Source organism: Castanea sativa, chromosome 2, assembly GCF_040712315.1.
Source record: "Castanea sativa cultivar Marrone di Chiusa Pesio chromosome 2, ASM4071231v1".
NCBI lineage: Eukaryota > Viridiplantae > Streptophyta > Magnoliopsida > Fagales > Fagaceae > Castanea > Castanea sativa.
In genome coordinates this window covers 34,256,017-34,282,247 of record NC_134014.1, presented here as the reverse complement: position 1 = coordinate 34,282,247, position 26,231 = coordinate 34,256,017, and the positions used below count along the sequence as shown (strand labels likewise).

At 37.5% G+C, this 26,231-nt stretch overlaps 2 protein-coding genes across 2 annotated transcripts; both read left to right on the top strand.

Annotated features, from left to right (window-relative positions):
• The first annotated feature begins 6,323 nt into the window (after positions 1-6,323).
• LOC142625256 (uncharacterized) lies at positions 6,324-6,857 on the top strand. Its single transcript, XM_075798945.1, has one exon. The coding sequence runs from the start codon at positions 6,324-6,326 to the stop codon at positions 6,855-6,857; it is 534 nt and encodes a 177-aa protein (XP_075655060.1).
• A 2,907-nt stretch (positions 6,858-9,764) lies between these two features.
• Positions 9,765-10,306, top strand: LOC142625255 (uncharacterized). The gene is made up of 2 exons (XM_075798944.1): positions 9,765-10,039; positions 10,153-10,306. Exons 1-2 carry the CDS (start codon positions 9,765-9,767, stop codon positions 10,304-10,306), a joined length of 429 nt encoding a protein of 142 aa, XP_075655059.1.
• The last annotated feature ends 15,925 nt before the right edge of the window (positions 10,307-26,231 follow it).

Sequence of the window (26,231 nt, the reverse complement as noted above, 5' to 3'; positions counted from 1 at the left end):
AATCCAAATTTTTCATCTAATCATTTATTAAAATTCTTAATTAAGAAAAAAAGCAACATACTACACATTTATTAAAAAACAGCAACATACTACACTTGCAGAAATTTGTAGATATAATTTTGTTATTATCAACTTTTCTTTGATGACTTTATCACTTTTTTGGATAAAGTTATGTTGAGTTTAACTTCTTCTTATTTGGATAACTTTAAACTTCTAAGCTGATTATAACTTAAAAAAAATGTTTATCCTTTTTCCTTATTGCCATTCACGTTTACTTATTATTATTATTTTTTTAAAAACTTAAATTACGTTCAATGATCAACTTCAAACTTAAAAGACTAAAATTAATTTTGAGAAAAGTTATTGGACTAAAATGACTAACTTCAAACTTAAATGACTAGAATTATTTTGGGCAGGATTTATAGGTGTAAATTGCATTTTTGCTTATATTTTAATGTGAGTACATTTTATGTGCAAGTATATTTAATGCTAGAAAATTAAAAATACACATTTATTAATGTAAGACAAAGTAATTAGTGCAAATATTAAACAAGCTTATTTATTGCAATAATTTAATTCATTAAATTATTGCAAGAAATTTAATATCTAAAATATAGAAAAATCAATTTAGAGTAAAGACATTTAATGAGCAAAGACATTTAATAACCATGTATATTTAATATATTAAATATTTCAAACACATTTATTGAAACTTTAATTAATGAATGCCAAAAATGGAAGGTGGGAAAATTGCACTGTCCACCCTTGAGGATTACTAAAATTACATTGTCCTTCCCTATTAATTGTACAAAGACCTCCTTTGTTTTTTAAAATAAACGACAATCACATTTCTTGCAACTTAACATTGTTAATTCCACTAAAGAATATCATTTAAACCATATGTCACACTTTTTCCCTATGTAAAGAATTTAAGTATAACATGGAACTATCCACAAAACTTTGAAAAGCATTCACATAATTTATCAAATTGAAAAATTTTCTCTCTAATTGTATGTTAACAAAAACTAATGAAAGGTAGAGGTCAAAGGTAATTTGGAGGAACTTTTCACCCAAAAAAAGTATCCTTTCATCATTGCAAATTATCAATAAAATGATGATGACTATCCTAACATTTTGTAAATTATTTTTGACATTTAGAAGAAAATAAAGTAAAACTAAAAATAAAGAAGTGGAAAAAACTTGGCTCACTTTTGAGATCAGTAGACCCATGTTAATGTACTGTGTAAAAAAAGAACTCATTAACACAAAGCTTTTTCGGTTGAATAATGAGGATTCCACATTCCATCATCTTTTCACTCTCAAATCAAAAATCAAGTAGCATTTAATTAGGGGTTACTAATTGCTTGAGCAAGTTTCAATTAGGATCTTTCATATTATGAAAATGGTTTAAGCATTTAGGCGAAACATGTTATTGAATCATAGGTAAAATAGCAATAATAACTCCTTTTAAGAAGGAATTCTTCTCAATAATGGACTAGCCTAATACCTAGTGACCTCTTTTGTTTTCTCCTTCATTTGGCTGGTCTTGTAACACCACTATAAAAAAGAAAGGAAGCCAGAAATGTGGAGGGGGGGGGGGATTACAATTATCTCTAGAAAAAAAAAAACCATTACATACACACAATTACTTAAAACACTTGAAACCTCTTAATTCTCATTCAAGATTTATTTTGTAGAACACATCAAAAGATTGAATCAACAAAATTAATATTTTCTAGTACATTGCAAAATAATTGTTTTACCATTTTGTGAAGTAAATGAGGGTTACAAAATGAGTTGTCTACAAAGAGAAAAGTTTTTATTTTTTATTTAATGAAAAGAAGAAAAAAACCGAGTTGATATTGAAGTCAACGAGACTACCATTTCAGCTAGGTCGCAAAATCCATATAAATTTCCCCTCATAAAATCATCAATTTCATTTATTTTGATAAGTAAACGTTTCGCCACCTTAATATTTATTTTCTCCAATCATGCATCTTCACATTTTGATCCGAACTCATATCATATAAGTAGAATCCATCCTCTTGTGCTGTCTAAATGCAATGGTTCCCACCACAATTGGCTTCAAACGTACTAGTTTCTACATACACATCAAAAGAAGCTTGTAATTTTTTATTAAAAAAATAGCAATAGAAATCTGTGGTCTTAAAAGCAAAGTCGCCAAAAGAGAATTCTCACTCTCCATTGGGTTGGAGAGTTTTAAGGCCTAAATCATCATCTGTAGATTTACAATGATAGGTAAGAGGTTTGTTGTTGAGATGGTCGACAATTCGTACATAGTGTGTAATATGGTGTTTGTTGATTTAGAAGAAGTACTTTGGCCAAAGGCTAAAAGAAGGATAAATACAAAACAATAAAGTTGGGCCATGATCATTTGATTCATTTTTGTAGTGCTCAAAAAAGATATTTAGCTATACTCGAAATGCATTTGCCTTCTTATTTATAACTAGAAATTGTCAGTTGTACATTTACAAAGCATATTCAAATATTCTTATAAAAAAAGCATATTCTAATATTAAATGATGTAGACATAATTAATGCACCTTAATTTTATATTAGGAAGATTGCACACACCTTCCTAAGGTTTATTGAAATTATACTTTCCTTCCCATTATTGATAAATTGAATCTTGATATTGATACATTTTAATATTTTGGTTTGTTATTGAATTTTGATTAAAAACATTTTCCTTAAAAAATATAATAATTAAATGTAAAATGCATTATGTTTTCCTAAAAAAACTTACAAAATTTAAAAAATTTTAAATAAATAAATATATAACCAAAGCCTTTGAAGCTCTCACAATTTTTCACGTCAGCACAATATTTAAATAAAATTACCATTTTATTTAAATAAAATTATTTTTGTTTAGTCCAAATTTAATAGGGAGTGAACCTCTATCTCTCTAACAAGTTCAACTTAAACTCAAGCTCATCATTATCAATTTTTTAAAACAAATTTTACACATCAGCATTACTTAAATAAATTTAATAATTAATTAATGAAAGAAAAAACTCCTAACCCAAGTTAGACTTCTAGCCAAATACAATAACACTCTCCCACTGTCTCTACTATCTCCTATTTAAGAACTACTATCCTCTTTTCTTAGTCTCTTCAAACGTAGCATATCATCGCTCTAGAACGATCTGCCATCATCTGTGTATATATATGTGTGTGTGTGTGTGTGTGTGTGTGTGTATGTTTTTATATAACTAAAACCTCTGAAACTTTCATAATTTTTCACGTTATCACAATATTTAATTAAAATTATCATTTTATTTAAATAAAATTATTTTTGTTTAGTCAAACTTAACAATGAGTGAAACTCTATCTTTAACAAGTCCAACTTAAACTCAAACTCAAATGTTGTTGTTGTTGTTGTTGTTTTTATTATTATTATCTCTCTACTTCACTAGTGTGATATTTTATAATAGGGTGCAAACTTATAGCCATGGATTATTATTTTGTATGTAACCCAATCTTTTTCTTATATTTTTCTATTTTTTAGTCATATATATATATATTGTTTTGTTTCAAGATATATATATATATATATATATATATACACACACACACATATATACTATATAATAAAAGTTGGGCTTAGACGCCCTAGTTGCGCCAAGTGGCTTCACCATATTGCAAAAATTTTATAAGATTTTAAGAAAATATAGATATAATATTCCTTCTCTTATAATTTCTAAGTCAATAAAAATCTTACTTTGATTACAATCCAAATTATATCTTAATTTGATTACAATCCAAATTCTTCATCCAATAATTTATTAAAATTTTAATTAAGAAAAAAAAGCAACATACTGCACGTTTATTAGAAAACAACAACACACTAAAGATATAATTTTGTTATTATCAACTTTTCTTCTATGACTTTATCACTTTTTTGGATAAAGTTATGTTGAGTATAACTTCTTCTTATTTGGATAGGTTTAAACTTCTAAGCTGGTTATAACTTTAAAAAAAATATGTCTATCCTATTTCCTTATTGCCATTCACATTTACTTACTTTCTTTCTTCTTCTTCTTTTTACTTAAATTATGTTCAATGACTATATGACATTTTTTTTGGGATAAACATACATCCTAAGTTAATTCTTCTTCTCTTATAATTTCTAGAACGACTAGAAATCTAAGTTGCTCACAATTGAAAATTCTCTCTCTCTCTCTCTCTCTCTCTCTCTCTCTCTCTCTCTATATATATATATATATATAATGTTTTTCCAGTGTATTTTTATATATTCTTAGGCACAACTTCTTCTTCTTCTTCTTCTTCTTTTCTCTCCCCCATTATCAATAATTCTCATTCTCTTACAATTTCTATGTTGTTAAGAAATCTAACTCTCCTTTGTTTGTTTTTTTTTCTTATTACTAAGGCAATTTGATGTTTGTGAAATCCATAGTAAAAGTCTTTATCAAACCTACCATCCAAACTATTACAGGTATGTATTTCTCTTCTTTGTTTTTGTTTGTTTTTTTTTAAGGTTTTGCTTATGAGTCATAAATGCAATTTTAAATCCATAAAATCTATTATATAAACTTCTATAAATATTATTTAAGAATTATCAAATTTTGTATTCTTTCCTACAACAAGGGTTCTATTTGTATTTGTGTTAAGTTTATATGTGTGTTATTAGATTAAATTAATTTTCTTGAGAAGTAAAATTTTTATGTTACTATTTCTCATTTTTGTTTTTGTTGTTAATGATATTATATGTGTGCGAAAGAAATTGTCTAACATTATGAGCATGTAACTTTTTATTATTATTTTAAATTTCATTGTAATTAATTTTTATTTTGGTTTTTTCAAATGTCAATATCCATACCTATATTTATCACCCACAACAAATTTGAATAGTATTCATGAATTTTTTTTTTTAACATAGTATGTTATAAATATCAACAACATATTCCTTCACAAGATTGCTATTAGCAAGTAATATTAAATCTACATCATGAAATGGAATTCACATCTTAATATGATCATGCAGCTATTTACTTGAACTAATAATTTTTTCTAACAATTTTCTTTATCCTTTTTATCCATTAAGACTCCTTTAGATAAAAGAGGCCATTAATGTATCAAAACATAACTCTAAATAAATGTTTGAAAAACAAAATACCATGTAGTCTATACTCCTTAAGTGCATAACATATTTTAATTATTAAATTCAAGAATTTTTTTCATATATCGTATGGTTGTTGTGAGATACAGAAATTTAATAAGGAAATAGTGCCACGTGTCATATCCGAGGCTGAGGAGGCCGATGTAGTTCCGAGGGGACCATACCCTCGGACGGCAAGGCTGGGGAAGCGGGCCTTGGCCATGTTAATGGCACATTACTAGAGGAGGTCACACTGTAGAGGAAGAACTTTAGAGAGGGGGTTAGTCCTGACGTGTCTGAAGAGATGGTAACTGCTACCATATTTAATGCACCCCACCAAACCCCCTAACTGCATTTATGTGGAGAAGACCCCTGAATAGTGTTGTCTTGGTTGCCACAACTTAGAAGATTTGGAAAGGTGTCTGATGGGACAAGTAGTTGAGTAGTGGCCTACATGATCAATAAATGGAGGGCAGATTAGCTGAAAGAGGCTATATAATGTAAGAGATCCTCCTGAAAGGGAAGGAGGTTCATAGGATCAATCTAATATGAGTATCTGTCCACGGACCTTGGTAGAGGACTAGTATTCTTCATTGTTCCTTGTCTTTTTCTTCTTCTTCAACTATGCTAGGTTATTTGATTCAAGTTCTTGCCTCTACAAATTCGTTGTATTATGTCAACTCATTCTTGGCATTTACAATTGGCACCGTCTGTGGGAAATTTCACTTAATCTACACACCTTTAAGGAGAATGCCAAAGGATGTCCAGTAGGGAAGGATCCGTGAGTTCTCATCCTCGGTGGCAGGACCAGTTCGTAAACCTGGAAAACCGCTGGGACCGTGAGTTAGCTAGGTCTAAGTCCAGGAGCTCGAGACTAGCCCGTTCTAGTCAATGCAGCCACAGTTATTCAAGATCGTGAAGCCATCTCTCAAGTGAGATCGTTGACATAAGACGGGAGGTGAACCATCTACGTAGGCAAATAAGGCAGAACCAGAGAAATTGACCGGGTAGTAGTCTCACTACAAGCTTAGGCTCTAGTTCAAAGCCAAAACGGGGTCGACGTAGGAGAAGTAGGACGCCTCCCAATGAAACGGAAACTAATTCTTCTGAAGATTCGCATAGAGAAAGGCAGCACCGCAGGATGCACAGACCTATCCCCCGGGGAGATAGGGGTATGGACGCTATGAGCAAGGCCCTTTCCCAGATATCTAAGTCGCCCTTCATGAGGTGGATCGAGAGGGCCAAACTGCCCAAACGCTTTGCACAACCCACCTTCACCGTTTACAACGGGAGGACCGACCCCATAGAGCACGTTAGCCACTTTAATCAGAAGATGTGCAAGGTCTTTCCATCCAAACTCGGCCTAGTGGAAATGAGATGGTTTGATGGACTACATGAAAGGTCTATTGATTCCTACGAGGAGATCACCAGAGCTTTTGGTGCAAGGTTTGTTACATGCAATAACGTGCCGAGGACATTGGACTCCCTGCTGGCGTTGTCAATGAGAGAGGGAGAAACCTTGAAGACCTACTTGGATAGGTATTTGGAACTGTACAACGAATTGGATGGGGACTTTGAGGACGTTGCGGTACGCACCCTCAAGAGTGGGCTACCCACTGAGTTCGACCTATGGGAGTCCCACACCATGAGACCTGCTCAGACCATGAAACAGTTGATGGACCCGATAGATGAGCATAAGAAGGTAGAAGATGACTGAGCACAAATTAAGAGAAAGGCAAAGGGCTTCCACGACCTAAAGTATAACTGCTTCAATAAGACAGGGGGAAATTGGCCTAAGGCAAACTTTTGCAATCAAGGACAGCAAAACGAGGTCCAACCGGTCAACTTGGTGTTCAGGGTCCCAATCCACCACATACTGCAGAAGTTCCGGAACGAGTCTTACTTCACTTGGCCACACAAGATGGGTGGAGACCCGACCCAAAGAAATCAGTTAGTGTATTGCCAATATCATTAGGATAAGGGCACAGCACTAAGGAGTGCAAAACCCTACGGTTGTACTTGAATTGTCTGCTTAAGGAAGGAAAGTTGGAAGAGTTCACGAATGAGACCTCGACACAAAGAAGAGCCCTGCATCAGGGATACTAGGGAGGGCAAGCACCACGGCCCCCCTTGGGGACTATTCACGTTATCCTCGTTGAATCTGAATAAACGCTGGCCATGTTAACAATGGTGATGTTCGTGTCTCCCCTTGTTATCAACTTCAGCCAAGAAGACCTCTGCAAAAGGGCCAGGACAGGACCTAGTATGGTGAGGGGTTTTTCTAACGAAGACCTGGTCAGCACTGCCCAACCCCATGTTGACACTCTGGTTGTCACAGTGCATATTAGGGGCTTCGACGTACATAGGGTAATGGTCAATGGGGGAAGTGGGGCTGAAATCATGTACCCTGATCTGTTTAGAGGACTGGGGCTAAAGGAGACAGACTTGGAGAGTTACGGAGCCCCATTCATGGGATTCGACGGAAAAACGGTGATCCCAAAGGGAAAAATCAAGCTACTGGTCCAAGTAGAGAAGAAGGAAGTGTTGGTGAACTTCATTATGGTGGACGAGTATTCACCATACATAGCTATTCTAGCTCAGCTGTGGCTACACGTTTTCGGAGCCGTATCATCCACTCTGCGCCAAAAGGTGAAATTCCTAACTAAAGGTTGGATTGGAGAGATACGAGGATGCCAAGCCTTGGTGAGACAATGCCTCATCGCAGTAATCAACCACTGAACCCCTCCAGAAGGAATGGACGAGGTGCTACTAAAGTTATAGCAGTTAATGCTTATCACGGTCGAGGTCGAGGACGATAACGATAGGGTTGGAGCAGCAGAGGCCTATGAGAGCCTGAACAAGGTGGCTATTGGGAGCAATTTAGACAAATACTTTCAGGTAGGAGCGCATCCATCATCGGCAGAAAGGGACAAGTTGGTGGCTTTCCTCAAGCAACATATCGATGTATTCGCTTAATCTGGACTTCATATGCCATAAGTGGAACGTGAATCCTGAAGCTCGGCCAAAGAAATAGCAACCTTGGAGATCCTCCGATGAGCATTCCAATGTAGTAAAAGAAGAAGTCAACAAGTTGAAACAAGCTGGGGCAATAAAGGAAATTTTTTATCCAGATTGGCTGGTTAACACTGTGGTAGTGAAAAAGAACTTCACTGATCTCAATAAGGCTTGTCCCAAAGACCCCTTCCCTGCCCTGAGGATAGACCAGGTGGTAAACGCCACCTTCAGACACCCTCGGATGAGCTTTCTTGATGCTTTCCAGGGATACCGCCAGATCCCTCTAGCACTCACCGACCAGGAAAAAATAGCCTTCAGGACTCCCCTCGACAACTACCACTACCGAGTAATGCCTTTTAGGTTGAAAAACATGGGATCCACCTACTAGAGGATGGTGACAAGAATATTTAAGGCCGAGCTGGGTAGGAATATGGAAGCCTATATAGACGACATGGAGATAAAAAGTAAAGTTGCGTCTGAGCACATACAATACTTGGAGCAGGCTTTTTCTGTGCTCAAGAAACACCAACTGTGACTGAATGCTTCAAAGTGTTCGTTTGGGGTGAGCTTGGGGAAGTTCTTGGGCTTTATGATAACACATTGTGGCATTGAGGTAAACTCAGATCATATCAAGGCCATAAATGACCTACATCCACCTCGGAACCCCAAAGAGGTGTAGCAGTTGATGGGCATGATAGCGCCCTGAACAGGTTCATATCGCGGTTGGTTGACCGATGCAGACCATTCTTCCAACTTCTGCACAAGTTGAAGGATTTCTCCTGGATAGAGGATGTGATTGGGCCTACTGAGAGCTGAAAGAGTATTTGTCAAATCCGTCGATGTTGTCTTGTCTTGGGCAAGAAGAGGTCCTCTACGCCTACCTAGTTGTCAAAAACCACGCAGTCAGCCTCGTCTTGATTCGGGTTGATTCTAGGGTTCAAAGACCAGTGTACTACGTTAGAAAATCTCTATAAGATGCTGAGACGAGGTACTCTCACGTAGAAAAAGATAAAGCAACTCTAGGCATACTTTTAGGAATTCACCTTGACGTAAATACCACGGTGCAAAAATTCCCATTCTGATTCATTAGCTACACTGACAACGACGCCCGGTGGTTCTCTGCCACGGTTAATCATAGTAGAGTAATTAGACAGGCCGAGGTGGAAGGACCAGAGCCCGACCATGGTGTAGTCTGTCCGAGTTGGACATAGCTAGATGGACATAGTGGCATTCCTGAGGAGTGGAGACTTGCTGAAGGATAAGGCAGAGGCTGTGAAGATCTAGAGGTGCACCCCGCAGTATTGGCTATCTCAAGAGCAAAATTGTATCGACGGTCTTTTTCTGGGCCATATGTGTACACACAGAAGCAGTGAAGCCATTGTTGGAAGAGCTATATGAAGAGATTTGTGGGAGCCACGCAGAGGGAAGATCCTTGGCTTACAGAGCCCTTACTTAGGGGTATTAGTGGCCCAGTATGCAAAAGTCTGCCTGGGACTACGCGAGGAAATGTGATCAACGCCAAAGGTACGCCCCAAATATCCACTAACTCGGAGGGGCTCTGAACCCACTCTCTAGCCCGTGGCCTTTCACTTAGTAGGGTCTAGACATCATGGGCCCATTCCCTCGGGCTACTGCAAACTGGAGATGGTTGCTCATTGGGACAGATTATTTCACGAAATGGGTAAAAGCCGAGCCATTAGCTAATATCCGAGACCAGGACATGAAGAGATTCGTGTGGAGGAACATTGTCACGTGGTTCATTGTACCTTATGCCCTCATATCTGACAACGGATCACAGTTTAACAGCAAGGCTTTCAGGAGATATTGTAATGAACTTGGAATCAGGAACAACTACTCTACCCCTGCATACCCACAAGAAAACGGGTAGGTCGAGGTCACCAACAAGGTGATCCTTGATGGACTGAAGAAAAGACTGGACGAGGCAAAAGGGAATTGGGTAGATGAGATGAGTTGCCCTATGTACTATGGTCATACAGAACTTCCCCAAGAAGATCAACCAGGGAAACCCCCTTCTCCATGACGTATGGGGTGGAAGCAATTATACCCATGGAAATGGAATTCCTGATGATGAGAACAGATCAATTTGAAGAGCATAACAATGATAGTCAGCTGTATGCAAGTTTGGACTAGGCCGAGGAGAAAAGAGAGACGGCAACGATAAAAATGGCCCACTACCAACACAAGCTGAGGCAAGGTTACGATAAAAAGGTGAAGTCACGGCCAGTTGTGCCAGGGGACCTTGTCCTCAGGGAAGTGGTCTGCAATACGAAAAACCCATCCTGGGGCAAATTAGGAAGGCCTTTATCACATCACCTCAGTAGCGGGCATAGGTACATTTAGACTAGAGGATCTAGATGGAAACACTGTACGACAACCCTGGAATTTAAGTAACTTGAAAAGATATTATTATTAATATAAGTACATCTCATTTGTTATTCCCGTGTCATTGCAGCTAAGAGTTAAACTAAACATCGGCCATGCCTAGTTCGTCGGACACATGCTTCGGGTAAATTAATGCCCCAACATATCTCTAAGGGTTAAACAGAACCTTGGCCATGCCTGGTCCCTTGGACTACATGCCTTGGATAAATTAACGCCTTACATATCTCTAAGGGTTAAATAGAACCTCAACCATACATGGTCCCTCGGACTTATGCCTTGGGTAAATTAACGCCTTAACACATCTCTGAGAGTTAAACGGAATCTTGGCCATACCTGGTCCTTTGGACCCATGCCTTGGGCAAATTAATCCCCCAATATATCTCTAAGGGTTAAACAGAACCTCAGCCATGCCTGGTCCCTCGGACTACATGCCTTGGGTAAATTAATGCCTCATATATCTCTAAGAATTAAACAGAACCTCGGCCATGCCTGGTCCCTCAGACCCATGCCTTGGGTAAATTAACACCTCACAACCTCATTAAGGGTTAAACAAAACCTCGGCCATGCCTAGTCCCTTGAACCCATGCCTTGGGTAAATTAACGCCCCAACATATCTCTAAGGGTTAAACAAAACCTTGGCCATGCCTGGTCCCTCGGACCATATGCCTTAGGTAAATTAACACCTCACAATTTCACCAAGGATGGGACCTCAACATATGCATCATCAAGGGAAAACAAGGACTCATGTGGCAACACCCAACTGGAGAAGTCACCCTGGGTTTTGGTTAACGGTTCCGAAGGTACGTTTATGAGGTACTCTTGAAACAAAAGACCTCAAACACCATTTTCTACTAAGTGTTTCGTTCGTCTATGAGGACTTAAACATTTCTGCCAATTGTACAATTTCTAGTACAAACACATAGTCATTTTTCTCACTATTTACGTGGGCTTAATTTACTTGGATTAACAACAATTCATTACCGATTAGCTTTTTGTTAAAGTAGGGGTTTTCACCCTTAGAGCATCCATAGCAGTGGAGCTATATTTTTAGTTATTTGGCACCACAAAAAGCTACTTTATCTATTTTATCTTCTCATTTTACAAAACATCCAGCATTAGTGGATCTATTTTAGCTTTGAATACAATAAAATAATATAAACATTACAATAAAATAATATATCTACTACTTTCTAAAATAATATATCTACTCATAATAAAATAATATATTATACCTTACCTTTCCCTTCTCTTCTTTTCTCGCGCCCATTGGTAAAAAATGAAAACCTTCTTTATCTTCCCTTTTCCTTTTGAGAATTACAAGCCAACATGCAAAAATGGAAAAAAAAAACCCCATTTAGTATTTTGCATATTCATATGATAAATCTCTCTGTTTTTTGAAATTTCTTGCTTTGTTTCTGGTTTTTTTGGTGGGTTGGTTTGGTTAAAATTTTGTGAATAATTTGATGTAGTAAAAGCAATAAAATAGATATTAAAAGAAGGAAAAAGAATGAGCTGGAGGAGAGTATTGAAGTCTATACAGCGTGTAGTTGCTCACACCCTTCTCCTTTGCTTCACGCTATTGCTAGTTCTCAAGCTCGACCATGTCGTCTCCTACTCCTGGTGGTCAGTTTTCCTCTCTTTTTCTATGTATTTTTTTTTTTCAATTTTCAATTTTGTTGTTGTTGTTGTTGTGGGTGTTTGATTTTTGTTGGGTTGGATTCATTTTTTGGGATTTTGATTGTTTTCACAATGTTTGTGGTGTTGAAAAGTGAAAAAAAAAAATCATGGGTTTTGCTAAAATTTGTGTTTTGGGGTATTAAATCGGTGAAAAAATTCATGGGGTTTCTTTCAGCAGCAGTGGATAAAATATTTTTTTTAATGAGAAAAGAGAGAGAAGCTGAAAGTGCTGTAGCCATGAAAGGAGAGAGAAGCTCCTTGCTACAATGCACATAAGGTCCATAAATGGCTGTGCATTGTAGCAAGAAGCTAAAAAATTTTAGGTATAGCTCCATTGTTGTAGCATGCATTTTAAGTATTAGTGGTGCTAAAAATAGCAACATAGCTATTTAGCACCACTATTGCTAATGCTCTTAGAAGCATCATCAGTCTAACTTCTCAGCAAAAGACAGTACAATTTCTACAACCATTGGAGATAGATATTGTAGGGAAAATGAAAGTTCACTTGTCATAAGGCAAAAGTTAACATCTTTGCATTTATCAAAAAGGAAAGGTACATCGTAAACCATGGCAAACTGCCACAACAAAAGAAATATACATAAGAAGAAAAGAAAGATCCTAGCTAAGTTTGGGTTGGAGGAGCATCTTCTTTGCTGGCTGGTTAGGGGACAGGAGGATCAATAACCTGGCTCGAGGCGGCCTTCTTTTCCTGGGCTACAACTTGAGGCTTGACCGGCTCAGACTCCTTTGTCTTGGAAACAGTTTCCTTGCCTTGGTCAGCCTCTGGGCCCTTGGTCTCCGGCAGAGGTTTAGCTTGGGAGACCTCTTTGCTTTGACCAGCCCTTTTGCCCTTAGCCTCTGGCCGAGTTCTACCCTGGGCAACCTCTTTGCCCTTGGCCATCTCCAACCCCTGGCCTTGGTCACTAGCCTTGTCAAGCCCTTTAGAGGTCTTCGAGGGGGGAAGAGAGACCTAGGTGATTGAAAGCTGCTCCAGTTCAGTTGTTGCAAGGGCAGCATCTATCTCGGGGCCCAAAGGTGCTTCAGGAGCTTCTCGGAGGTCTTGTGGATAGTAAACATTCTCAGCTCTCCTCCACTCTGAGGAAGTAGGAACTCCGGTCAAGTTTAATGCCTCGGTCCACACCTCGAGGCAATAGTCCCTGCAGACCCCAGCTAACTCATTAGCCAGGTGGACCTCGGTCTACTTTGCTCCAAGGTCATAGAATTTCTATTTTGAAGCATTCGCAGCCGCTTAAGTCGCCTGAGCAGTCTCCTTAGCTTTCTCCAGCTCTACCTTCAAATCTGTGACTTGATGGCTGGCGATGGCCAGCTGTATCTCTGTGTAGTAAAGCCTTTTATGCTGCTCTTTGGCTTGGGCCTGAGCGTTCCTGAGGCCAGAAATAAGTAAACTACAAAATTAATTCCCATGTTAAAGGACCTAAGCCTAGGGTACCCCACTTAGTGCTCCTTCTTCGGTTGGGCAGTGAAGACTATCGTGCCATTCACCCAATAAGATCAGAAAGTCATCTTTCATGCCCTTGTTTGATTTGGGGAGACACGTGATAAGCGTAACTTTGGAAGACCTAGACTTAAAGTAATAGCTAGAGTCTAGAAGAAGATGACGCTCGTACATCCAAACAACGTCGTGCCAGGTAAGGCCCTACTCCATTTGCTTGTTGAGAGCATCTACACTACCTAAGACTCTATGTTAGGACATATGTGGTTCACTTGATAAGAACATATGTTATTCTTTTATGTAATTGGCTAATCTTTTGACAAAACGCACTTTACTTGTAATTGGGTAGATCTAGGATGTTTTTGATACTTCAAGAAACAAGGTTTCAAGATCAAGTGTTAAAACCATACGAGTTTGTCCAAGAAATAAGCTGAGAAGTGCTCTTTATTAAAACCCAACAGTTGGCTCGACAGCTGCATCTATTGAGCTTTAAGAAGTTGTTCCAGCCCCGTAGCTCGATAGCACCTCGACACATCTAGCTGCCGAGATTTAAGAAAAACAGTTTTTCAATATTGTTTTAATTCTAATGCATGGACATGTCTTTGGGTCTTCTTTTCTCATAACCTTAGACATATAAAAGAATTATTTTAACGGTCGTCAAAGTAAGCACAAGTTGCACAAGCATTGAGCAAAGTCTGTTCAAACAATTTGTGACCAGAGACAAAGTTGCCCTAGTTCATCTCTTTGTGAAGAAGCTGCTGTGTCTTTGCACCATAGGGTTTTGTAACCAAGCATTTTCTTGTTCTTCATTGTGAGGATGAACTGAAGAACTTTGCACCCAACATCTTTCTCAAGTTGGTGATTGAAGTCGGGTACCGGAATCCGCACAATTGGTTAGTCACGTACTAGGAGTCGTGCATTGAAAAGGAGAGATTGTCACTACAGAACAAGTCCAATTGGGTATTAGGATAAAGGTTCAACTGTAATTTGGTATAAGGTACTAGGATACCTTTACTTGTAACCGCTTATTGTGATAATAGTGGCTTCTCGGGAGTGGTGACCTTAAAATCACCCGGTGGGGTTTTTGCCTTGAAGGTTTTTCCTATTCGTAATCAAATCACCGTGTCAATTTATTTTCCACTGCACTATAGTTTATTGATGATTTGTTTGTGCTATCATACGTTTGAATGTTAATTTGATTAATTAATAAATTTGGCTAATTAATCAACTTAATCCATCACAAGGGGTCAATACGTTTTTGGCCTATCAAGTGGTATTAGAGCAGGCACACTCTGATTAGGGTTTAATCTCTGTGTGTGATCCATTGACCCCTATTGTCATGGTTGTCACTGGCTTGAAGAGATCTATGTTTTCAAATACATCTTGTTTTTATAATCTCTATCTATTTGAGCATTTCAGAAAATACAAGTCTAAAAGTTATTTGAAATCTCTTATAATGATCATTGGAAAGGATCTTTGCATGACCAAGAGAAAACTAGACTGTCTCAGAATGAGAATGTGCACAGGAGTTTAGTTGAGAAGAGTAAAAATCAAAGGCTTAACTCGTAAGAGGCAGATGCGAGAAAGTACCATTCCCACTGATCTATCATCTAAGCATGAAGTGTGCTTTATGATGAAGTCCGTATTTAAAGTTATGGACACTTGCTTGTGGTACTTCGACAACGGTTGCTCAAGACACATGACTGGAGATTGATCCCTCTTCAAGGTTTTTGAGTCTAAGAAAGGTGGCAATGTCACTTTTGGTGATGGGAGCAAATCACAGATCAAAGGGAAGGGAATTATCTCTCTACCTAGACTGCCAGACATTGCAAATGTTCTGTATGTAGAAGGTTTAAGAGTGAGCCTTTTGAGTATAAGTCAGATATGTGATCAAGACTTCATGGCACTATTCTCCAAGGGAAATTGTCTTGTCATGGATGAGTTAGGAAAGAAACTCATAAGTGGTGTTCGCACTCTAGACAACTGCTATGGACTGGTTCCTGATGCTAATATTGTGTGCAACAACATTCGTTTACCAAATGAAGATCTATGGCATCAATGGATGGGACATGCTAGTTACAAACATCTATTTATTGTATCTAAGCATGAATCAGTTTGAGGGATACCAAAGCTTAGTAGAATGAGCAATGTAGTGTGTGGACCATGTCAGTTTGGGAAACAGACAAAACCTAAGCATCCAGGCACTCAGACATCAGCTACATCTAGACCATTGGAGCTTTTACATCTGGACCTTATGGGTCTAACTAGAACTGAGTCTCTTGGTGGTAAGAGATACATCATGGTTGTGGTGGACGACTTTACTATGTACACTTGGGTCATCCTCTTACGATCCAAGTTTGATGCTCTTGAGCACATTGAAGCTTTGTGCATAAGACTGCAGAATGAAAAGAACCTGAAAATTGATTGAATTCGAAGCGACCATGGTAAAGAATTCGAGAACTCATATATGGAGACCATAAGAATTCTTCTTGCCTTAGCGTGTCAGTTAAAATTCAAGCTTTATCAGATGGACGTAAAGACTGCTTTCTTGAATGGGCTACTTAAAGAAGATGTCTTGTGGCTCAACCAAAAGGCTTCATTGATCCACACTTTCTGGATCATGTGTTGTATCTCAAGAAGGCACTTTACAGGCTGAAGCAAGCACCTAGAGCTTGGTATGAGCGACTCACACAATATTTGGTGTCACATGGGTTCATAAAAGGAAAGGCTAATCAGACTCTCTTCATCAAGAAGGAAGATGGCGAGCTGATTGTTGCTCAAGTCTACGTTGATGACATCATCTTTGGATCGATTAAGGATGAACTTGCTCATGGCTTCTCAAAACTCATGCAAGCCGAGTTCGAGATAAGCATGATTGGAGAGCTAACTCACTTCCTTAGATTGCAGATTCGTCAACAAGATTCAGGTATATTTCTATCTCAATCTAAATATGCTAAAAATCTTGTGAAAAAGTTTGGTTTAGAATCTGCTAGTTCTGTTAGAACCCCTATGAGCCCAAATGTTAAACTCACTGTTGACTTGTTAGGTAAAAGTGTTGATTCATCTCTATATAGAAGCATGATAGGTAGTCTTTGTTGGGAAATTTAGACCCCAGTTGATAGAATTAACAAGTTTCAAATCCAAGTTGTTAATTAGATTTATTATGCATAAACTTGTCAAAACAAACAAACATCAATATCATGTCAAAACTAAGTGCAGCGGAAAAATAACTAAGACAAGATATGATGACCCATAAAAACCAATAAAACTAACCAGTTTCACAGTAAAAAACCTGGTGGGAAACCTTCCCAAAAAGCAATTCACTATAGTAAAGAGAAGTTTCAGATCTAGTACAAAACCTTTGTCCCTAGACTCTACAATCCCTGTAGATGAACTCACAGCAGAAACCTTTTACCGCTTTAGAACCTCTGAAATCTTCAATATATGAACGCCACCCTTTAATACACAGATCCCAGTATGTGACTCATTCCTTTGCACGAATCCTAGTACGTGACTCACTCATCAACTTGAGGAAGAAGAATGTTGGTTACAAAGTTCTTCACTTCATCAACAATGAAGATCAAGAAGCACTTGGTTACAAAACCCTAAGGCGCAAAGACGCAATAGCTTCTTTCTGAGAGAATAAGACTTTGGTCACCTTTTGCATATGTTCTCCTTGTATTCTCTTCTATGACGGCCTCTAAAATAAGCCTTATATATGCCTAGGGTTGTGAGAAAAGAAACCCTACCCAAATACAAAAGCCTGGCCCAAAAATCAGATCTGAAAATTCTGATTTTCGTAACCTCGATAGATACCTCGATAGATAGCATTTGTCGAGCCTCATTAAACCTTGATAGATAGCTATCTGTCGAGCAGGTGTCCAGCTATCTGTTCAACTTTAGTAAACACCTTTTCTTCACTTGTTTCTTGGTCCAATCTTCATGGCTTTAATACTAGACTCGAACAACATGTTCTTTGAAGTATTAAACACATCCTAGATCTACCCAAATACAAGTAAATTGCGTTTTGTCAAAGTCTTAGCCAACTACAGAAAATGTCCTTAACAGTCTTCTTTACCTCACTGCTAGTAGACCTGACATTAGTTATAGTGTAGGAGTGTGTGCTCGATATCAGGCTAATCCTAAAGAGTCTCATATGACTGCTTTAAAGAAAATCATACAGTATGTCAAAACCACCGCTGATTTCGGTGTGTGGTATAGCAAGGACACTAACGATGTCTTAGCTGGGTACTCTGACGCCGATTGGGTAGGGAATGCTGATGATAGAAAGAGTACATAGGGGGGCTATTTTTATGTGGGTAATAATTTTGTCTCCTAGATGAGCAAAAAGCAGAATTCCATCTCCTTATCCACTACTGAAGCTGAGTACATTGCTGCTGGTAGCTATTGCACCTAACTCTTATGGATGCAAAAACTCCATGATTATGGTATTTGTCAAGAACATCTCACCATCTATTGTGACAATACCAGTGCCATCAACATCTCTAAGAATCCGGTTCAACATTCTCAAACTAAACACATAGAGATTCGACACCACTTCATTAGGGAGCTTGTCGAAGATGGTACTCTTACTCTTGATTTTATTTACATCGATGATAAAAAGGCTGACCTCTTCACCAAGCCTCTGGACAGCAAACGTTTTGAATTCCTTCGTCAAAACATTAGTGTTATCTCCATAGATTGATCTTCTTCCCCTCATTTCTCTTTCTCATGCATTTGCATCTAGTTTTTATGCTTTGCTTTGTTTTGTCTTGCATGTTTTTGGTTATTAGTTTTCAGTTTTTAGTTGTTTTGTTTTAATTCAAAAATAAAAAAATTCAAAAATTCAAAAAAATACAAAAACAGTGTGTTTGTGTACATCGGTTCTTGTGAACCTTAAAATGGCCATTGAAACAGATTTTTCTAAACTTTGTATCTTTTATAGCCTAGATGAGCATCGCTATGCATAACTAAGCAAGTGAGCTTTGTGGCTTTTTGTTTGTGATGAGTAAGGTTAAGTGATCTCTTGTACTTAATACTCGTATCACTCTTTTTGATGGATAGGACTAGAAAATCCTAAGAGAAAGGCATAAATAATCATCTCACCACTGTTACCCGTCAATCATGAAATGACATCTGTATGCTTCAGCATAGCAAAAGTGCAATGTCAATGACATCTGTATGCTTCGGTATAGCAAAAGTGCAATGTCAAAAGCTTAACATAATTGGGTATTTCTTTTCTCTCCTTTGTATACCCATGCATGGTTTGCTTAATAAAAAGAAAATATGCAAAGAAAATAAAAGCAAAAAGAAAAAATGCTTTAAATATGATTGCAAGCGTGTTTTCTAGGAGATGTGAGAGTTATAGGATGTACCTCAAAGGTGATAGTCCCTATCAAACAGTTATGATTGTGTGTGAGTTAAAGTGATTTTCTCATACCTTAAATTGTCATAAATTTGAGACACTTGTGTAATCTTGCAATGTATTTCACACACAACATGCAATATTCTTTGCTACTCTTGATACATGTGCAAGTACAATGTGATTTGGCCATCACAAGGTTTACATGTGTTGATGTATGCTCACTAAACTGTCTTCACTTGTTTTTGAAATATAAAATTGGTTAGACTTCTTTAGTGTGTGTGTGTGTGTTTTGGGGAGCTAAGTGCTTAACTCTTTGTTGGTTGAGAGATGTTTTGAGAGGTTAAAATGTTGGTTGGATCACTGGTTGAGTTGCATATTTGATTGCATTCATATCTGTGTTTTTCTCCTCTTTGAAAAACTGTTTTTAAGCCATCTCGATACCTTCTCAACACCTCTTGATACTTGGCTTATCTGTCGAGCTTTTCAGTTGCATCTTATTGCAATCTCGATAACTTCGCGATAGCTTCTAGATCGATCGAGAAACCTCCTGACCTCTTGATAGATTCCCGACAGCTGGTGGATCGATCGAGCTTCTTACTCGTGTCTGATGTTTTATTCCTCGACACCTCCTCGATAGCTGCATCTATCGATGCCTGTGTTCTCGACACCTACCTCGACACTTGTCTCGATACCTTTCGACACCTCTATCTGTCAAGATTTACTAAGGTTCTATATATTGTTTCAGCGCGATTCAGATCTCATTTTTTTCTCGATCTCTCTCGATCTATCTGTACCTGTTTATCTCCTAAACACTCTTTTCTCTTTCAAAACCTTAACTCACGTGATTTTCAGCCTCTATTGCTTCAAATCACTTGGTATGATTTCTTTTCTATCTTTCCTCATGTTCTTTTCATGCATTCATACCTAGGTTTTTGAGGTTCTGAAATTTTTTGGGGTTTTTCAAAATTGTTGAGTTTTTGTGAAAATTTGGGATCTCCATCTCACCATAGGATGTGGGGAACAAGGCGCCGTATGAAGTATTTATTGAGACATTACAGACAAAGAAGTGTCAGGAGCAGTTACAGAGCATACGAAGTGATGTTCTTGATGAAAAAATACATGTTTGTATCGTATACAAAACATACGCAGCGGAAAATTAACGGATCTACTTCATTCGCAATTGATAACATGTACTATGTAAATTTCAGAATTCAAGAACAAGAGAGCGTACCTTAGTGCAGTGAAATTCAAAACAAGAATCAGAATTACTAGGGAATACTTTTAATCTTCACTCCAATTCCACTTTACGCCTAAGAAGTGTGGTCTATCAAGCAGTTTCCAAGACAGAATGATAGAGTGTCTCACTCTCACATACACACCATTTCACAATGATGTATCTCTTTTTCAAATTAAAATTTTGTATGTTTCTCTCCTTATAACTGATTATCTAATTGCGCTAGCCTTTTGGGCCTTTCCAATTGAGTTTAAGTGTGTGGCTTGGAGTGAGACCAAAAGAGACCAATACGACACTAGCTCTAATGGGCCTTGGGATTTTCTATCAACTCTTGATAAGTCCAAAGTTACCATTAACTATATTTAATATCACTATATAAATATAGTTGCACTCTAGGCCTTATTGATAAATTATATCCTAAAACTTTATTATACATATAACCACTTCATAAAATATTGGTAGTAATACAAAGTCATGAATGTAGACTGCCACTTCGTAAATTACTACATCTTATTCTTAAGTACCCGGTTAATCATTTAAAGTTATTCATTATATATTTATGAAATCTAATTTCATAAATATATACTTTAGTAACTTCTTACCAAAGTGGTTAGACCTAACTCTCTGAATAACTAAACCCATTAAACTTATCTCAAGAGAATATTTTATATCTCCGTTAAGAGACTATGAATTCCATCTTGAGAATATGTGTTCCATCAACACTAAATGTGGCTGCCCAACATACTGAGGTTTTGACCGTTACTTTAAATCTCACTCCTGCAATATCAAAGTAACCAACATTTCATGATCAGGTCCATTATCCTCTTAGGATTAGTTTTCATGTAAATAGAAGTCATGAGATTTATTATTTATTTGACAGTCGTTAGGAGAATAATAAATCTCAAAGCGGTCCAATTCAATATGTCTTAACTCTTAAAACATATCAACATATCAACTAGAAGTTTACACTTGCATGATCAAGACAAATCATCTTAGTTGATATGTTATAGATTTCGCAGATGAAATGCTCAATTTCATCACCGACTACGAACTATAATTCTGAGTTTACAAAGAACTTGTGATTTATATCTTCTGTGACTTTTCACATAAATCACATACTATGCATCTCATGGACTATATGATAATGTCCGTATATTCATGTTACTATTATTTTCGATAAAAATAAAATTGTCGGGAAATTTAGACCCCAGTTGATACAATTAACAAGTTTTTAACCCAAGTTGTTAATTAGGTTTATTATGAGTAAAACTTGTTAAAACAAACAAACAAACATCAATATCATGTCAAAATCATATGCAACGGAAAAGTAAATAAGATAAGATATGATGATTTAGGAAAACCAATGAAACCAACGAGTTTCACAGTAAAAAACCTAGGGGAAAACCTTCCCGAAAAGCAATTCATTATAGTAAAGAGGAGTTTCAAATCTAGTACAAAACATTTGTCCCTAGACTCTACAATCCCCGTAGATGAACTCACAGCAGAAACCTTCTACCACTTCAGAACCTCTGAACTCTTCAATATATGAACGCCACCCTTTAATGCACGGATCCCAGTACGTGACTAACTCCTTTACACGAATCCCAGTACGTGACTAATTTCTTTGCACGAATCCTAGTACGTGACTCACTCACCAACTTGAGGAAGAAAAATGTTGGCTGCAAAGTTCTTCATTTCATCAACAATGAAGATCAAGAAGCACTTGGTTACAAAACTCTAAGGCCCAAAGATGTAGTAGCTTCTTTCAGAGAGAATAAGGCTTCGGTCACTTTTTGCATATGTTCTCATTGTATTCTCTTATGTGACGGTCTCTAAAATAAGTCTTATATATGTCAGGGTTGTGAGAAAAGAAACCTTACACATATACAAAATCCTGGCCCAAAAATCAGATCTGAAAATTCAAATTTTTGTAACCTCGATAGATACCTCAATAGATAGCAGGTGTCAAGCCTCATTAAACCTCGATAGATAGCTAGTCGAGCAACTATCGAGCTATCTGTAGGTGTCCAGCAAGTGTCTAGCAGTTGTCCAACTATCCTAAACACATTTTCTTCACTTGTTTCTTGGTCCAATCTTCATGGATTTAATACTAGACTTGAACAACATGTTCTTTGAAGTATTAAGCACATCCTAGATCTACCTAAATACAAGTAAAGTGCGTTTTGTCAAAGGATTAGCCAACTATATAAAATATATCCTTAACAATCTCCCCCTTTGGCAATCCGTGACAAAACCACAACAAACAAATGAACATATGAGAGAAGTCATAAATCACTAACTCATACTCACTTGTTGAATACAATAAAATCTACCTTAACACAAACTCTTGAAAATTTTTGCAAGAAGAGAGTTCATGGCATGGAAGACTTTGACAACCTGTATTTCTGAAACACTTTAAACAAAACTCATCAAGGTATCTTAGTGTGAAACAATAATAATGGATTGCATACAAGTGATAAGAATCATGTGTATAAAGATAGAAAAGAAACAACACATGTAAGGGTAGATGAAAGAAACATACATCAACATATAAAGAGAATAAGTCCAATGTATGTCATACATGGTCACAAGACCTAGGTACAAGAAGAAAATGTATCTAAAGTAGAGAAAAGAAAAAGATACAAGTAATCCTCACTACATCCTTCAAAACAACAACACTCCCCCTATCAAAAATGTCCTATACAAGCTCTCCTCCTAAGTATGACTACTCTCATAGCCCAAAACTACTCCTCTTTTTTGTCACGAGTGATAAAGGGTAGAGTGTCAAGTAAACATCTCATCGGTAGAGCTAGCATTTCCATCATCATCATCCGAAGCATCATCGTCATCACCATCATCATCCTCAGACTCAGAAGCCACAGGAGGTGGTGAAGGAGAAACCTCAAGAGCAAAACCACCCATGGTCGCCTGTCGCCTGTCGCCGAGCAATGCGACCAACACGAACATTCACCTGATATAACTCTGTAGAGAGCGTATCTAGGTGAGAATCCATGCGCTGAAGCTGCACCATGATGTCTCATAGTGACACATAGCTCGTAGAAGATGAGGGAGTAAATGAGACTCGAGCAGATCTAGATGGAGCTAGACGGGAGGAAGGAGCTGCTGAAACCGTCTGTCGCAACCTAAACTGCGCCTCACTACGTTTTACGGTAACGACATCTATGGCACACATGACATGAAAGGGGTCGAACACGAGAAAAGGGATGAAAAAATGGTGTAAAATCCTCGTGATAGTGGAAGGAAAGATGAGCTTATCATGGGTACCCGTATCCTTATACACATCTATAATAGAAGTAATGAAATGTGAAGGAAAATCAATGGAAAGATCCTCAAGAAGGGATAACAAAAAATGAGCACGAGGCTTTGTGATAGAGTTGTAGTGAGAGAGAGGATACAAAACAAACGTCATCACCATGTTCAAGAAACGAGGACCTTTAGCAAAAGGTCGACATGATGTAAACTGACGCTCACCCCAAACAGTTGGGTGCTCACAGAAGGCAGAGATCATCTTGTCTTTGGACACAGTCTGTAGACACTCGCAACCAGGGTAGTCAGGATGCTCAACCCTCAGAATATAAAGCACATCGGATACCAACTCTGGTGTGACTACTATGCACATACCTCGAACGCGAGTGTGAAAGAGAGGTACTAAAGTATCAGTTCTATGCATGTTGGAGTAGAACTCTTGGATTAGCACGGAAGGACATGTGACCGGGATATCACACAGTGACTCCCATTCCCATTTGTGAATGACATCGGGAAGGTCAGTGTCGATGAAGTCCGCCAGAATAACTTGGTGTTCCGAATGAACACCTCGGTTAGAAAAGTTCTCCGAGAAGTCCTTTTAGGCATCCTCATCACGGAACCGAACAAAGGAGGGAGTAAGATCAGAAGATGAAAAGGCCCTAGAACGGAGAGGGTTCTAAGACGGAATAGACTTACGTTTTGGTGCCATAGACACTACTAACGTAAACAGAAAGAGAGGGGGAAAGAAAGAAACACTCAAAGAAGTCCTAAAACAATTCAAATATAACAAGTATATTGAAAAGAGAGAACATATGCATGGGAAATGCATGAACATGTGACATGCAATATGAAAAGCATCATAGGCTCAGCCTAATCCAAACCTACCAGCACACAAACAGTTTGCACACATCTAAATGCATAAGAATACTGTTAAAAATGCGAATGCAATGCAATGCATGGAGTTTTTAAGATCAAATCTACAAAACCCATCCCAAAAATTGCAGCAATAACTCATCAATTTTGAAAAACCCCAAAATTTTTCAAGAACCCCAAAAACTAGGTTTCAAAACATGAAATGCATGTAAATGAAAAAGATTAGAAGCTTACCAAATGAAGGAAATCTTGAAAAAAAAAATTGAAGAAACCTTGGGTAGAGGTTTGGAGTGAGAGAGAGAGGTTTGGGAGGTGAAGAGACAGAGCTATCGAGGGAGAGATCGAGAGAAATGAGAAGCCGGATCGAACAGAACCTTTAAATAGAGGTTCAGTAAATCTCGACAGATACAGGTGTCGAGAGGTGTCGAGTCATCTGTCGAGGAATGTGTCGAGAAAAGCAACTTCGATAGATAGAGCTATCGAGAAGGTGTCGAGGAACAAAGCAAAGATATGAGAACAGAAGCTCGATCGATCCACCAGGTGTCGAGAAGCTATTGAGAGGACAAAAGTTTTCCCGATCGATCCACCAGGTATCGAGAAGATGTCGAGATTGCGATAAGAAAAAGTTAAGAAGCTTGACAGACAGCCAGGTATCAAGAAGGTGTCGAGGAGGTGTCGAGCCAGATTTTAAAAACAGTTTTTCGAGAAGGAAAAAAAACACAGACATGAATACAATCACGCGTGCAACTCAACCAATGATCCAGTCAACATATTAGACTCTCAAAATCATCTCTCAACAACAATTTTAAGCACATGGATCCCATAACACACACACGCATACACACTAAACAAGTCTAACCAATTTTATGTTTAAAAAACAAGTTAAGACAGTTTAGTGAGCATACATCAACACATGTAAACCTTGTAATGGCCAAATCACATTGTACCTGCACATGTATCAAAAGTAGCAAAGAATATTGTGTGTTGTGTGTGAAAACATTGCAAGAATGCATAAGTGTCTTTAAGTTATGACGATTTGAGATATGAGAAAATCACTTTAACTCACACACAATCATAACTATTTGATGGGGACTATCACCTTCAAGGTATATCCTATAACTCCCACATCTCCTAGAAAACACGCTTGCAATAATATTTAAAGCATTTTTGTTCTTTTTGCTTTTATTTTCTTTGCATATTTTCTTTTTATTAAGCAAACCATGCATGGGTATACAAAGGAGAGAGAAGAAGTACCCAATTATGTTAAGCTTTTGACATTGCACTTTTGCTATGCTGAAGCATACAGATGTCATATCATGATTGGCGGGTAACAGTGGTGAGATGGTTATTTATGCCTTTCTCTTAGGATTTTCTAGTCCTACCCGTCAAAAAGAGTGATACGAGTGTTAAGTACAAGAGATCACTTAACCTTACTCATCATAAACAAAGAGCCACAAAGCTTACTTGCTTAGTTGTGCATAGAGATGCTCATCTAAGTTACAAGAGATATAAAGTTTAGAAAACTCTGTTTCAATGGCCATTTTAAGGTTCACAAGAACCAATGTACACATACACATTGTTTTTGTATTTTTCTGATTTTTTCATTTTTATTTTATTTTGAAAAAACACAAAATAAAAACTAGACAACCAAAAAAAAATAGACAAACAGCATGAAAGCATGAAAGAAAGATGCAAATGCATGAAGGCATGATAGAAAGGTGCAGATACATAAAAGCATGATTCCAAAAGCAGGTAAGAAATCAAGAAAAGAGAGTCCTACTTTAGACAGAAAGAATTAAAGCAG

Bases quoted from the DNA above. Each gene is read 5' to 3' on its own strand.
- LOC142625256 (XM_075798945.1), top strand. From the start codon at position 6,324: ATGAGCAAGGCCCTTTCCCAGATATCTAAGTCGCCCTTCATGAGGTGG.
- LOC142625255 (XM_075798944.1), top strand. From the start codon at position 9,765: ATGGGCCCATTCCCTCGGGCTACTGCAAACTGGAGATGGTTGCTCATT. The intron at 10,040-10,152 runs GTAGGTCGAGGT...ATGGTCATACAG, and splicing joins GCATACCCACAAGAAAACGG to AACTTCCCCAAGAAGATCAA.